General features: G+C 46.6%; 1 protein-coding gene across 1 annotated transcript in view; it reads right to left on the bottom strand.

Annotated features, from left to right (window-relative positions):
- Positions 1–321: 321 nt before the first annotated feature.
- Positions 322–15,008, bottom strand: part of LOC146351726 (cytochrome P450 2J4-like) — a 37,652-nt gene continuing 22,965 nt past the window's right edge. Inside the window, exons 7-9 of the mRNA XM_084847691.1 lie at positions 10,861–11,048; positions 4,428–4,569; positions 322–527 (exon numbers count right to left, since the gene is read on the bottom strand). Of these exons, the coding sequence (XP_084703817.1) occupies positions 322–527; positions 4,428–4,569; positions 10,861–11,048 (536 nt within the window). The remainder of the gene's footprint in view (positions 528–4,427; positions 4,570–10,860; positions 11,049–15,008) is intronic.

Raw genomic sequence — 15,008 nt, 5'->3', positions numbered from 1 at the left:
GCAGCTGCAAGAATAAAGAGTGCTTCTGAAATGGTAAGAAGAAAAGCAGAAATGGTCCATTAAACCATTTTGGCTCCCACCCCAAAATCAAACTGCCTCTCCTAAATTCACACCTGCTGATGAGGTGGCAAATGGGGGGGCGGGTGTCAGCTCCGCCCTAGGTGACAATGGCTCAGTTTCCTGATAGATCTTCCTGAAGTGATTGACTGGAGATGTTCTAGGGCAGAGTGAGTCTGAGCATGAGCAAGTCAAGGCAGGATCTCAGACAAAAAGGGAAAGGAATGGCAGAGGAAGTTACGGTAATAAATAAAGGCACTGTCATTATTTTTCCGTGCTTTCTGCTGAACCGCAGCGGGGAACAGCACAGAGTTTGAAAGGATGGGGATGGAATGTCAACCCCACTATAGGGTCTTCACTGGGTTCTTTCGCGCCTTCTGGCAGCTGGAGCCTGAACGCCCTCAGCAGTTCGGTGAAGAAAAAGAAGAGCTCCATCTTTGCCATCTGCTCCCCGAGACACACCCGATGCCCTGCAGAGGAACAGAGGGGAAAGCAGAAAGTGGGTCAGAACCTGTTCCACCAAAGCGCCAGTGTTTCTCATTTGGTCAGCAACTAGTTTTGACCTTGAGGAAAAACATTGGATTGGTAAACCAAGGCACCGCCACCCAAAGTGGCCCACCTCATATCCCAGTATTATAATCATCGCTTTTTCTGTAGCTCCTTTTGATCCTCTGGGTTTGCACCCTCAGGGGCCTGGCTTTCCTTTTCCTGAGGGTGTCCGAAGGAAGGCTGTACTGACAACTGAGCAGAGCAGCATGGGTCTAACTATAGGGCATGCAGCACATTGGTTTTCCCTTTGATCACTAGTCTAGGAAGAATATGCATCGTGCTTTGAGAAGGCAGGTCCAGCTGCCGGAAGGGCTGAGAAGAGGGGAATAATCAGAGCTGCTTTCCACTCCACGTTCCCTGCCCGTGAAGCACCAACATCTCATTGCTTTCTAAGGGCTTCACCACACCAGGCTTTTCATCCCGCCACTTACCGGGGCTTCTGGATTCTTTGCAGGATTTAAATTGGTTCTTTACACAGCTGGTTTTTATTTTACTGCATAACATTACCTGCCATTTACACTGATGGGTAGAGCCTGGTGGGATGTTATTGGATGTCAGCAGCATTACACACCCATTGTTCACCCCCTCTGGGGTAGCCTCTCCCCCTTCATTTCAATTTCTTTGCCTCCCCTTTCACTTCTGCTGCCTCCAATCCCTACATCAGCAACTTCTTTATACAATCCAAAGTACATTTGCAACTTCAGAAGTCTGCTCCTCACCCTTCATGTGCACAAGTGAGGATTGTCCCTGTAAAAGCAGCAGTAACACTTTTCTCGTTTGAGTATACACTGGGAGAGGGGATTGAGTGGAAAGGGGTTGCAACATTGCGGGTGTTTGGAGCAACAGCAGTCTCTGCCATGCTGTTCTAGTGAAATGCCGGTATGTTGCACCTCCAAAGTTCCCAGCATTGTTCTCAGGAGTGGAATGGTGAAGGGGCTGGAGGTCAAGGGAGGTGCGGGAGGGTGACATCAACACTGCACTGTCCAACAACCACCTACACAAAGTGTGTCATAGCAGTATATGGGCGGGTCATGGCAGATCTGTTGCGCAGCTGCAAATAATACCGCATTTTCCACATACAGAAATATCACGGGAAAAGCAGGGGGAAGGTGTGGGACAGCTGCCGCAAGACAACAACGTTGTGTATTGCATGTGGGAAATGCCATGAATGAAGAATGACAATTGCCCCCCCAAAAAAAGTGTGAAGGAACTCTAAGGCAGACCCACCATGGACAGTACTGGTAGCTCATCGAGCCCATCAATGGTGAGGATAACAGAAGCCCCCAAAGGAAGAAATGGAGAGAGAGATGGAAAAGAAAGGAGAAGAGGCTGGGGACACTGTCTGGTTGGTGTTCCGTCCCATTTGTCTGCATGACTGCTGCAGTAAGTTCTCCTCATTTTGATCTATTTGGGGCTTGGAGGTGGCACTTTTTTATATCCTCAGCTACTTTGTGATACTGTGGTGAGCTCCCAAGGGGAGTTGGAAGCAGCCGCAATATTACTGAAGCGCTCGGCCTCACTGCTATTTTGAGGATGCCCCTATATACCTGACTCCAAAGTATCCAACTTTTATGGGGAAGTATGAAAAGCAAGATCTTAGGCACACAGCACAAGAAGAGTGCACACCAGCTATCCACCTTTAGCATGCATCAGAGGAGCGGCTCGCCCTCGTTGTGCACAGAGGCACCAGGTGACGATGTGATTTTACATGACTCCTGACTCCTATCCATACCTCTCCTTTCTATTACATTATATGCTTTATTCCTACCAATAAAGTTTATTTCCTGCCTTATTATTCCTCCCTTATTAGTTTCCCCTCTTGCATCTCCATTTTCATTACTAACTTCATTTTTTTAATTAATCTTCCTGAAGATGTAGATAATATCGAACTCTTCCTCTCTTTAGGGTTAGATAAAAAACCCTTAACCTTGTAGACTGAAAGACGCCTTTGGAACTCTGTGTGATCCTACCACCCTCTATCAAAGCATTGTAATTTGTAACTAAGAAAAGACAACTTAGGGTGCAATCCTAAGCAGGTTAAGACAGAAAAAAAAGTTCTACAACTCCCAGCATTCCCCAGGCTGGCTGGGGAATGCTGGGAGTTGTAGGACTTTTTTTCTGTCTAAACCTACATAGGATTGCACCCTAAATGACTCAATGTAACAAGGTGAACACATTCAGTGTAGAGATGCTCTATAAAGAATCATATGTTTTGATTCCCTTGCCCATGTAATCTGGTATTAAGGAAGAGATAGAGAGGTCTGAATGAGAATGAATGGCTTTATTTACAGGGAAAGTGATGGATCAGGGAAGGAGAAATAAAGGACGGGAGAAATAAGTTAAGACTGCCATCAAGGTTTCAACTTAAAATATAGGGTGGATATTAACATAAGGGCAGAAGACATTGCAATAAAGAAAGTGTTTCATGGCAGCTGCGAAAGTCCTTGAGAGATTTCGATAAGGTGCCAGATGGCTGTTGCAAACTGCAAGAGAAACAATTCCTTCTGAGAACTGGACATGATGAATTATAAATAATTGCAACGTGAAGTCCCTTGACCTAAGATCTACCACCTCTCAAAAAGGGAATAAAAGCCACTGAAGTCTTGGAGACTAAGTGGAGAGACAACAGAACTTTGGATCCGACATGTGCCCATCCCCACCCGGTCCATCTCCACATTATGCCAATTGCTTGGCCAGCATTGGCTGTGTGTAAGTCGGAATGGGTGGACAGCTTCCAGGGTAGAGTGTCTATTGCTTTTCACGGCTTACTTTGGGAATTGGGGTTGCATAGCCATTGGTATCCACTGTCTGTCAGGAACGTGAGTTCATTATGTAAGTCTTTCAATAAAACCTTAAACTTATCATAGAATCATAGAATAGTAAGGTTGGAAGGGGCCTACAAGGCCATCGAGTCCAACCCCCTGCTCAATGCAGGAATCCAAGTCAGAGCATCCCTGACAAATGACTGCCCCTATGCCATAATACTAGACTTCTTTCAACTTGGTGTGTTTCTTATCTCCGCCTCCATAAGGTCCCAGAACTCTCTGCCTGATCAACTTGGATTTTCTGGTTTGGGGAAGTGCCTATCACGAGACCTCCAGAAATATGCAAAAACCAAGCTCTTGGCAGTTTTCCCATGCAAGCCAGTCACCCAAGACACACCCCTTTTAATTGGCTTAGTGAGGGAAAGCTCCGTGCCTAAACATTGCCTTACTGCCAACAAACACATTATCACCTGTTAGCATCCACCCAGGTTAAGAGCCTCCACCCAAGCAGTGCACATGAAGCTTCTTTTACACCTTCACATCCTTTGCACACCCCACAGTTGCACAAGACCTCCTTCCACCGTGGGAAAACTAACCCCCACCCATTCCCCACCCCCTCTCTCTTTCTCCTCGGAAACTCCCTCCTTCAGAAAGCCAAGGCCTTAAAACAGTTAGCAAAAAGTTTGCTGGTTGGCAGCCTCCTCTTAAGTCAGTGTTGCTCCCCCCCCAGCTCCCCCAGTTTTCCTTCCTCACCGTTGTTTTCATTATTTTTTACTCCATCTAGTTACTCAGGGATCCAAGGGAACACACTGCCTCATGCTGAAATGCTGTTTCCTTTAATTATAGAAAGCATCTCAGGAGGGGAGGGAGAATTTGGATTGGAGGAACGATATGGAGGAATAGGTTAAACCCTCTTCCTTAGCACTAGGACATTCTTTAATTATTTAAAAACCACAGGAGATCCTATCATGGATCTCCCACCCTTAAATCTACTTTGACCTTGAGTCCCTTTGAAACAAGCCATTAAACATGACTAGATGTTATTTCCACATTTACCTGCTCCAAATGGCAGAAATTCCTCTCTAGCCAAGAAATTTCCATCCTTGTCCAAAAAATGTTGGGGGTTGAACTCTTTGGGTTTTTCCCATCGCTTGGGATCAAGAAGTACAGAGCGCAGATCTGCAATAACCATGGTTTTCTACAAGGAAGAAAAAGTTGACTCAGAATACATCTGCAGCAGCACACACCACTATCCCGGTCATCTAACTTCACCCCTTCCCTCCCTCTCACACACATGCACATCTGTGTATATGTACACATACCTAACACCTGCACACTCATGTACACATATGAACAGTTTGCAAAAAAGAAAAAGAAACTCCAGGTGAGGTACCAGTGGGGTTGTGTGTTGTAGGGAGAGAGATTGCGACAAGGGTAGACAAGGGGCTATTTGTCATGTGCATATTTTTGTATCATTTTTATCTTGAATGCCATCTCAAGAGGGTTCTATTCTTAAAGGCAGACTAAACATTTGTTTATTTATGTAAAACAATAAGAATGATTTCTGTACTCCTGCAACGTTGCTATGACAATAATTCCTTCTTCAAGAGAGAAAACCAAAAACCCATTACACACTTAATTCAAATCCATGTGCTTGACTCTGGTATATAACCTATAGGTATTCATGAAACCAGAATATGAGAGATCGGTGTAAGTGGCTATTTGTCATGTGATGTCTCTGCTTTGTTATTGGAAGACTGGTTCAGAAAATGTGTTGAATGTTCTGTTTTAAGTACATCCAATCACCATAAGCCACACAATAAGGCACATAAACAGGTCAACACACACAGTGCAGTCACTCAAGCCCTCAGCACCACGATACATTTTAGGGGTGTATGAAATTCTGCATGCTATGGAGAAAGCAGAGATACATTTTTGCCCCCTATCCCATAATACTAGACCCCGGGGATCATCCAGTGAAGATGAATGGTGGGAGATTTCCAGAAAGTACTTCTTCACTCTGTGCGTAGTTAAACTATTTAATTTGCTTCCACAAGACGTTGTGATGGCCACCAACTTGGATGGCTTTAAAAGGGGATTACAAATTCATGGAGGAGGTTATCAATGGCTACTCGTCGTTATGGCGATATACTACCTCCAGAATCGGAGACAGCATGCTTTCTCAGTAAGAGTTGCTGATATATCAGTGGGAAAGCGCTATTGCATTCATGTCCACCTTGTGGGCTTCCCAGAGCCATCTGGTCGGCCACTGTGGGGAGAGAATGCTGGACTAGGTGGGTCATTGGTCTAATTCAGCAAGAGTGTGTGCATGTGTGTATGTGTGTGTGTGTGTGGGGGGGGTTGCTAGTACTGCCATTGCAGGAATGTTCACCTGGATAGAGTGAAGGCAGAGAAGTGTCAGGAGAGTGCACATAACATCAGGCAACCATTGCCAGGGAGGTTGGAGTGTTGTGGGAAAGGAGCATAGCAGTTACACTCTGAATGGAGAGAGTAAAGTTAAACTGGAGAAGGAGAAATCCGCCATGGACTCCAATGAGGCCGGATTCTTTGGAAACTGGCCCCCTGGAGTCTGTGGCAGAATGGACTACCCCTCCGCCACCCTCCAAAATCCCCCCGAGACAGAACCTCCCTGGCGGCAGCTGATCTGCATCACTGTCTTCGTTCCACAGCCATCCGCTGCTGGACTGCGGAACAAAATGGCGTCCGGTGTAGCGGACGCCATTTGCGTTCCTGCCATTGGCCGTGATAGGCTACATGAATATTTACGTAGCCAATCATGGCCAAAGGCAGGGACGCAAATGGCGTCCCCTACACCGGCCGCCATTTCCGTCCGCAGACCGGCCATGGCCGGAAGTCCAGCTGCGGCTGGAGTCAGCCGGCGGCTCTGTAGACTCCCCGCAGAGCGGAGCCGGCCGGGGAGGATTCCGGGGGGAGGGCCAGATCGCCTCTCTCCACCTGCGGACCCCCCCACACAGACCCCAGCTAAGGCAATCTGTACATTCCTAAGCATCATTCCTAAGCAAGGGGGAACCTGGGAACTACAGACCAGTCAGACTGACATCAGTCTGGATGACTGATTGATCAAATGGAGCAGATGATAAAGCAATCCATCTGGAAGCCCCTTGAAAACAATGCAGTGATTACTCAAAGCCAACATGGATTTGTCAAAAACAAGTCCTACCAGATGAATCTGATCTCATTTTTGGATGAAGTAACCTCCCTTGTGGACTGTGGGAATGCTGTACACATCATATACCTCGACTTCAGCAAAGCTTTCGACAAAGTGCCCCATGATCTCCTGATGAGCAAACTAGCTCAAAGTGGGCTAGATGAAACAACGATCCGGTGGATCCACAGTTGGCTACAGAATCGGACTCAAAGAGTGCTTATCAATGGGACCTTCTCAAACTGGGGAGAGGTAACGAGTGGGGTACCGCAGGGCTCAGTCCTGGGCCCGGTGCTCTTCGACATTTTTATGAATGAGTTGGAGGAGGAGGTGCAGGGAATGCTGATCAAATTTGCAGATGACACAAAATTGGGCGGGATAGCTAATACTTTGGAAGACAGAAACAAAATTCAAAGTGATCTGGATAGACTGGAGCACTGGGCAGAAAACAACAGAATGACATTTAATAGGGATAAATGCCCAGTTCTTCACCTAGGAAAAAGAAACCAAATGCACAGTTACAAGATGGGGATACATGGCTCAACAACAGTACAAGCGAGAAGGATCTTGGAATTGTTGTCGATCACAAGCTGAATATGAGCCAACAATGTGATATGGCTGCAAAAAAGGCAAATGCTATTTGGGGCTGCATTAATAGAAGCATAGCTTCCAACTCCCGGGAAGTACTAGCTCCCCTCTACTCAGCACTAGTTAGGCCTCATCTGGAGTCCTGTGTCCAGTTCTGGGCACCACACTTTAAGAAGGATGCAGACAAACTGGAGAGGGTTCAGAGGAGGGCAACAAAGCTGATCAGGGGACTGGAAACAAAGCCCTATGAAGAGAGACTGAAAGAATTGGGCATGTTTAGCCTTGAGAAGAGAAGACTGAGGGGAGATATAATAGTGCTCTTCAAGTACTTGAAAGGTTGTCCCAGAGAGGAAGGCCAGGATCTCTTCTGGATCATCCCAGAGTGCAGGACACAGAATAATGGGCTCAAGTTACAGGAAGCCAGATTCCGGCTGAACATCAGGAAAAACTTCCTGACTGTTAGAACAATACGACAATGGAACCAATTCCCTAGGGAGGTGGTGGGCTCTCCCACACTAGAGGCCTTCAAGACGAGGCTGGACAGCCATCTGTCAGGGATGCTCTGACTTGGATTCCTGCATTCAGCAGGGGGTTGGACTGGATGGCCTTGTAGGCCCCTTCCAACCCTACTATTCTATGATTCAATGATTCTATGATTAGAAGAGCATCATATCATCATGCTTCCTGTCGTTGCACTGAGCAGGACTCAATTAATATAGAGAACTATATATAACTATAGTGGCCGCACATTGCATTGGTACAGGATTCTGAAGCTGTCATATGTTGAAAGGAAGTTACTTATCATTACGAAGTTGTTTAAATTTTAGGTGCTTGAGTTTCAAGCTCATTCCAGATCAATACACAAGCGGGCCATTCTTGACCTTCAGATTTTTATGGGGGCTGGGGTTGCACTACCCAAGACATTCCCATGTAGACATATGGAATGCAGAGATGACTCAGGCGGTTGACACAAGCGCTCCCTCCTTCTGAGCTGAGCCCAGCCAGCTGCTTGGCATACACCTGGGCTGAGGACAATGAAGCAAGAGGGAAGAGAAGCCAGGTGGAGGAAAACTGTGACAAGTCTGAGCAAACACCGGTTAGAGCTCATTATCAAGCCTACTCTGTGGCAACGAGGGTCGCAAAGACAGATTTATTTTCCACAACCATTGCATCTTCTCGGTGCCATCCAGTGGAGCATTTTGGAGTGGCTTGTGGCCTGCTACAATCTGAGCAAGAGAGAGAAATGATGGAACCCTCGGTAGCACGCTGTAACAAGTGAAGTTGGTGCAGCATTTTGAAAATAAAGTCGCTCAAATCCGTCATCAATTGGACACCACAATTAATGCATTCCCATTAGTAGAGGCGTCTAGAGCACCGTCTGGTCCAGTTTTACTGGCTGAGTTTCAGTTATTGAGGCCCGGGGATGCAGACAAGGTCCTTGACCAAGTCCGGTTGACCACCTGTGCACTTGACCCTTGCCCTTTATGGCTTATTACAATGAATAAGGAGGGGATATCTGGTGGGGTCCAGGAGGTTGTAAATTCCTCCTTGAGGGAGGTAGGGATGGACGAAAGGGACTTACCTTGTCCCGCAGCTTGCTTCACGGTGGGGGGGAGGCGCTTCACTTCTCCCCCCGAAGTTCAGGCCGGGGGGGGGGAGGCGCCCCGCCTCGCCTGGCCGAAATTCAGGCCGGGAGGGAGGCGCCCCGCCTTGCCTGGCCGAAATTCAGGCCGCGGAGAAGTGCCCCGTCTCCCCGGCTGCGAAAGAAAAAGTGTGTGGGGGGAAAACCCGTGATAGGCTACGTAACAATTAACGTAGCCTATCACGGCTAGATTTCCAAAGTCAGCCATGATAGGCTACGTAAATCGTCATGTAGCCTAGCACGGGTGACTTTGGGAAAAAAAAAAAAAGCGCATACGCAAATGGTGGCGCCCCATGGGCGCCGCCATTTGCGTTCCTTATTTTGGCACGTCTAGCCTACGTAAAGGTTTTTTTTTTTTTTACTGGAAATGGCAGCGGTGGCAGCTGGTCGGAAGACCGGCCACCGCCGCCCCGCCGCCGCCCCACTGCCGAACCGCCGCCAGAGCCGCCGCCACCAGGGACATTCGCCCAAGGTAAGTCCCATCCCAGGGGGGGCAGGGGGCAGACCGTTTCGCCACCGATTTCAGGGGGCCGAATGCGCTGGCATTCGGCCTCCCCGAGATTCATGGCGAAATTCTCTGACATCCCTAGTTGGAAGGGGCCTACAAGTCCATTGAGTCCAACACCCTAAGGTGGGGTGCCACAGGGCACTATTCTATCCCTCATGCTGTTCAACATGAAACTGCTGGGGAAGCTTATCCGGAGGTATGAAATGAGATGTCATTGATATGCAGATAACACCCAGCTCTTTCTCTCCTTTTGAGGCAGTGGCTGAATTAGTACCTGGACACAATAACAGACTAGATGAGGGCCAATAAGCTGAGACACAATCTGGACAAGATGGAGGTAGTGTTAGCGGGTGGTTTGTCTGCCCGGCTCAGGGATGTTCAGCTTGTTCGGGGGGGGGGGGCGCTCCCCCTAAAGGATCCATTTTGGGCTTCGAGGTGGTCTTGGATTTATTTATTTATTTATTGCATTTATACCCCGCCTTTTTTCCTCTTGCAAGGAACCCAAGGCGGCTTACATTATCCTCCTCCTCTCCATTTTATCCTCACAACAACAACCCTGTGAGGTGGGTTGGGCTGAGAGTGTGTGACTGGCCCAAAGTCACCCAGTGAGCTTCCATGGCCGAGAGGGGACTAGAGCCCGGATCTCCCAGCTCCTAGTCCAACACTCTTGCCACTACACCACACTGGATCCAGAACGGTCACTTGAGGCACAGGTGGACTCGGTGCCACGGAGCACCTTTTATCAGCCCAGGCTGATACACCACCTATGGCCTTATCTGGTCAAAGACAGCCTGGCTACAGCGCTCTGGTAACCTCTCATCTGGGTTGTTGCTGTGCATTAGACGTGGGGTGGGGCTGCCTTTGAAAATGGCCCAGCCAGACACTTCAGCTGTGCCAAAACAGAGTGGTGGAACTGTTAACAGGGGCTGCCCGATATGATCATATTCTGTCAGTCCTTTTCCAGCTGCACTGGTGCCAGTCCATTTCTGGGCCCAATTCAAAGTGCTGATAGTAATATTCAAAGCCCTGAACGGCCTGTGGCCAGGTTATCTGAAGGATTGTCTCCTCCCATATGTGCCTGCCTGGACCCTAAGATCATCCTCAGGGGCCTTCTCCAGGAGCCCCTGCCAGAGGAAATGAGGCCAGTGGCTACCAGGAAGAGGGCCTTTTCTGTTGTGGCACCGTGGCTGTGGAATGAACTTCCCAGAGAGGCAGAGAGGCTCACCTGGTGCCTATGTTGTGCTCTTTTCAGTGCCAGGTGAAGACCTGTTTATTTTCCCAGGCATGTTAGTCTTTTAGCTCTGTTGTTTTAAATCTGTTATTGTATTTTAAATCTGTGCATTGCCGTTAGGTTTTATTTAGATTTGTACTTCTATACTGTAGTTTTAAATGTTTACATTTTATATTGCATTTTATGATGCATTTGTTGTGAACCGCCCAGAGAGCTTCAGCTTTTGGGCAGTATTGAAATGTAATAAAATGAATGAATGAATGGACATTTCTTAAAGTGCCACCCCTGGATGTTCTTGGGATACAGGAGTGCAGCTGCATCACTTTTCTATACCTTGGGAATGATAAAACCATACATGTTCATATCTTTTATACATCGTCTGGGGATCCCAATTGGCAAGGCATATTTTGCGCGCAGGATCTCATGAATCACAGCATTGGTGAAGGGCAGTCTCTTCCGATCTTGATAGCAGATTGAATGAGAGGAGCCCAAAACATCTTCCATCTCTTTGTAGACTTTATCTGAGGGAAAGGATGGGAAAGGATGGTTTACTCTGGCTACTGTTCTTTATCTGAGATAATTAGGCAGTCACCGAAGGACATTTATTCCACATGAAATTATTCCATGTAGTTACAATTAAAGAAACCTGAAAAACCACCGAGGTTTCAATGTAATCACATTTAATAGTGCCTAGCAATGCAAAATGGTGTCCCTAATAAAAAAAGGGGGGGGGAGTGGAATCTCTTGAGATAGAAGCTCTTCCACAAAGACTTGTGAACTGAGCTAAAGGGTCCTGTGACATTGGACGCTGATCATGGCAGAAGGCATTGTCTGAAAAGGAATTGTCATGAAGGCTTGGCTAAGCTTAGGAAAAGTGAGATTAACCAAACAAAAGGCTCTATAAGGGTGCAATCCTATGGCCTCAAGACACTGTCCATAGGATACTGTGGATTCTCACCTCCAAGGCCATAGACAGAGCTATGATCTTGAGGGTGAAAATCCCTGCTCGGATCCCCCCCCCACCACCACAGTAGGTGCCACAGCATTTCCTCCTTCATGAGGTTGGTGTCATGATCTCGGAGGTCAAGGGGGAAGGGGAGGGCATGCCAGGAGGCAGGGAGGGGAGGAAGGAGGAGAGGCCAGGATACTTCCTCTCCTGTGACCTCTCCAGACACGGTGCCACCCCCACCAGCACAGCTACACTGGAGGGGCTCAGAGGCCTGTCTAATGGGAAGAAATTAAAAGGGGGGTGGAGAGGTGAAAATCACCTCCGTCACTCCTCCCGCTGGCCGCAGTCTGGCAGGGCACGGATACTCGGAGGCCCCCAAGATCGGAGGCTTCCACGTAGCAGGCAGCAACCCAATGGGATTGTGCCCCAGTGATCCTTTTTATACCACCAAAACACGAATTTTTTATTTTTTTTACATTCGTTAATTATGGTATTATGGACTCAAGCCACAGTTGAAGAAAGTCCAACTTCTGTACAAATCAGAGCCAATGAAGTACCAGGGGGCAGTTCTAACCATTTTAGAACAACCACCCTATTCTGGAAAGATTCCAGCTTCACAATTTGAGAATCATCCTAGCCCTTTACTTCTGCCCCATAGAAAATCTGGGCTAACACCTTCTTTCAGAACAGTTTTAAAGCAGGGTCAATCAGAAACCCACCTTTTGAGAGATCAGTTTTTGATGTAGCTCCCAATGTTCTAGAGGCTGACAGCTTTTTATATCTGTATGGGTCTATCTATCCTTACAATCTCTACAATGTATCTTTACAATGAATTCCTAGATATTTGAATTCCTGACATGGGTCTAAATGTTCCTTGTCTATTGACCATCAGAATTTCTGATGTATCTTTTCAAAGAACATAATATTGGGTTTCTTTTTTTAATAACTAGTATTTCCATTTTCTTCTTTACTATATTTGCCAAGCCTTGACCACTGTCTTTTTAAACATACAAATTGTAGAGATAGAAGAATCATGTCATCAGTATATAAATGAATGGAAATCTTACGAGGACCAATTGAAGGTGGAAAGAATTCTGGGCTAGAAAATGTCAGAATGACATAATTAAGAAAAAGATCAATTAAGGGAGCAAAAATATACCTTTGCTTAACTCCATGATTTACTGGAATTTCATCAGTCAAGAAACTGAAAATCCCACTCAGATTCAATTCCAGCAGAGGTATTAGTGTGCAACTCCTGAGGCAATTATAAAAGACATTTGTCTATATGCAATTAGCTTGCACCATAACCTATTTCCATCAACCGAATCACGTGCTGCGGCCAAGTCAACAAAACCCACAGAAAGATGTTTAATCCCTTAACGCTTTGTTGGACAAGATAACGAAGAGTCATACAATGATCAATTGCATTTTGAGCTTTTCCTGAAGCCAGCTTGTTCAGGAAGAATGATATGATTTATTTCCTCCGGTTCTTCCAGTTTATTCACGTTATTTACCATACAGTTGGAAGGGAACATTTAAAAGATGTATTGGATGATAAACTCCTGGATCCTACTCATCACCCCTTTTAAAGACTAGAACTACCATACTCTGTTTCCAGCCAGCTGGCAACACACCAGTCCTACTGATCTGGATAAACAGTTTAGCCAATATTGGGACCCATCAACCAGACAGTTGTTTCAATATTTCTGGGGCACCATGTCCTCCCCTGGTGTTTTCTGGCTGAAAGAGATGCAATAATTGATGGGAATATTGCGACCTCATCTGCAAGTTACAGAAAGTTAGCAAGTTAATGCGTGGGAATTTGGGGCATGGCTAGCCTTAGGACCTCTATACCATCGTGTGGATTCCTGCTCCTCCGCTTCCTTTCTTTTCTCGTTCTTTGCCTTCCTCCATTGTTGGGAGCCCATGGCGTGCTGTCTCTCACTACAGAATGGTGTGGCCTTCTTATTTCAGCCTTTGGTGTGTATGTGGGACTGGTAAATGCTCATTCTGCTTTACCTTTTTATTTTTCCTCTCCTAACTGCCTTTCTACCAAAAGGCAGTAATACCAAATAATGTCCATCAATAATACCCTTAGGGCACAATCCTAGTTATGTTTAGACAAAAATAAATCCTAAAACTCCCAGATGCAGCCTAAACATGCACAGGATTGCGCCCTTAATCTCAGGTATGGCAACTGGAGACCAAGGAGGCAAGTTTGCAGCACCCAGACAGAGACTTGGTCTAAGAACTAAAGACAGAGCCCCAAAGATTTTACCATAATGCACAAGCCAATCACTCACTGGAGGCTGGTGGCTCCAGTTTCGGTGGGGCTTGGCATCCAGTCTGGATTTCAGTCAGAACCAGCCAGAAATCCAAAGGACCTATCCAAGGGGCTGAACCTATTTTACAGATAGGGTTCAGCAGATCGGATAGCTCCATTAGAGTTCTGGCTGGTTCTGACTGAAGCCCATAATGGATTCACAGCCTCACTGAAAACACTGGCAAATATAGCAACATTAGTTAGGGTTCTAACTATATACTCAGCGGCTGGTTCGGGCATGAATGCCTGAATCATGACCCACTAAAATCCTATTCCATTTTATAATGTTCACTAATTTAATTGCATACTCTCCCGCTTAACAAAGCTGCTGATCTTGATGAGGCCTGATTTAGGAATGTAGGCAAACGATCAGGGGGAAAAAAAAATTCATATTACATGTACATCAAATGCCCTCATTTTAGTTCACAATCAAATTCATTTACTTTGAAGTAAGTCCCATTCATTCAATGAAACCTCTGTGATGGTTGATTAAGGCTAGGAGTATTTGTGGTATTTTCAGGATGTCCTCATTTTAGTTGCTTGCTAGATATGAATGCATATTTGTCATCCAACCAAGATGAAATCTTGGAAGAATTACAAACCACTGTTGTTGTTGTTGTTGTTGTTCAGTCGTTCAGTCGTGTCCGACTCTTCGTGACCCCATGGACCATAGCACGCCAGGCCTTCCTGTCCTGCGCTCTCTCCCGGAGCATGCTCAAGTTCATATTCATTGCATCCGTGATGCTATCTAGCCACCTCATCCTCTGCCGTCCCCTTCTCCTTTTGCCTTCAGTCTTTCCCAGCATCAGGGTCTTTTCCAGGGAGTTTTCTCTTCGCATTAGGTGGCCAAAATACTGGAGCTTCAGCTTCATTATCTGTCCTTCCAATGAGCACTCAGGGTTGATTTCCTTTAGGATGGACTGATTTGACCTCCTTGCAGTCCAGGGCACTCGTAAGAGTCTTCTCCAGCACCACAGTTCGAAAGCATCAATTCTTCGGCGCTCAGCCTTCCTTATAGTCCAGCTCTCACAGCCATACATTACTACTGGGAAAACCATAGCTTTGATTAGACGGACCTTTGTCGGCAAGGTGATGTCTCTGCTTCTTACTATGCTGTCTAGGTTGGCCATAGCTTTCCTCCCAAGGAGCAAGCGTCTTTTAATTTCATGGCTACAGTCACCGTCTGCGGTGATCTTGGAGCCCAAGAAA

Source organism: Heloderma suspectum, chromosome 3, assembly GCF_057233095.1.
Source record: "Heloderma suspectum isolate Gila_16-S chromosome 3, 16-S_ref, whole genome shotgun sequence".
In the NCBI taxonomy this organism is placed as follows: Eukaryota; Metazoa; Chordata; class Lepidosauria; order Squamata; family Helodermatidae; genus Heloderma; species Heloderma suspectum.
Note: the sequence above shows the minus strand (reverse complement) of the source record. Positions and strands in the feature narration are given on the sequence as shown.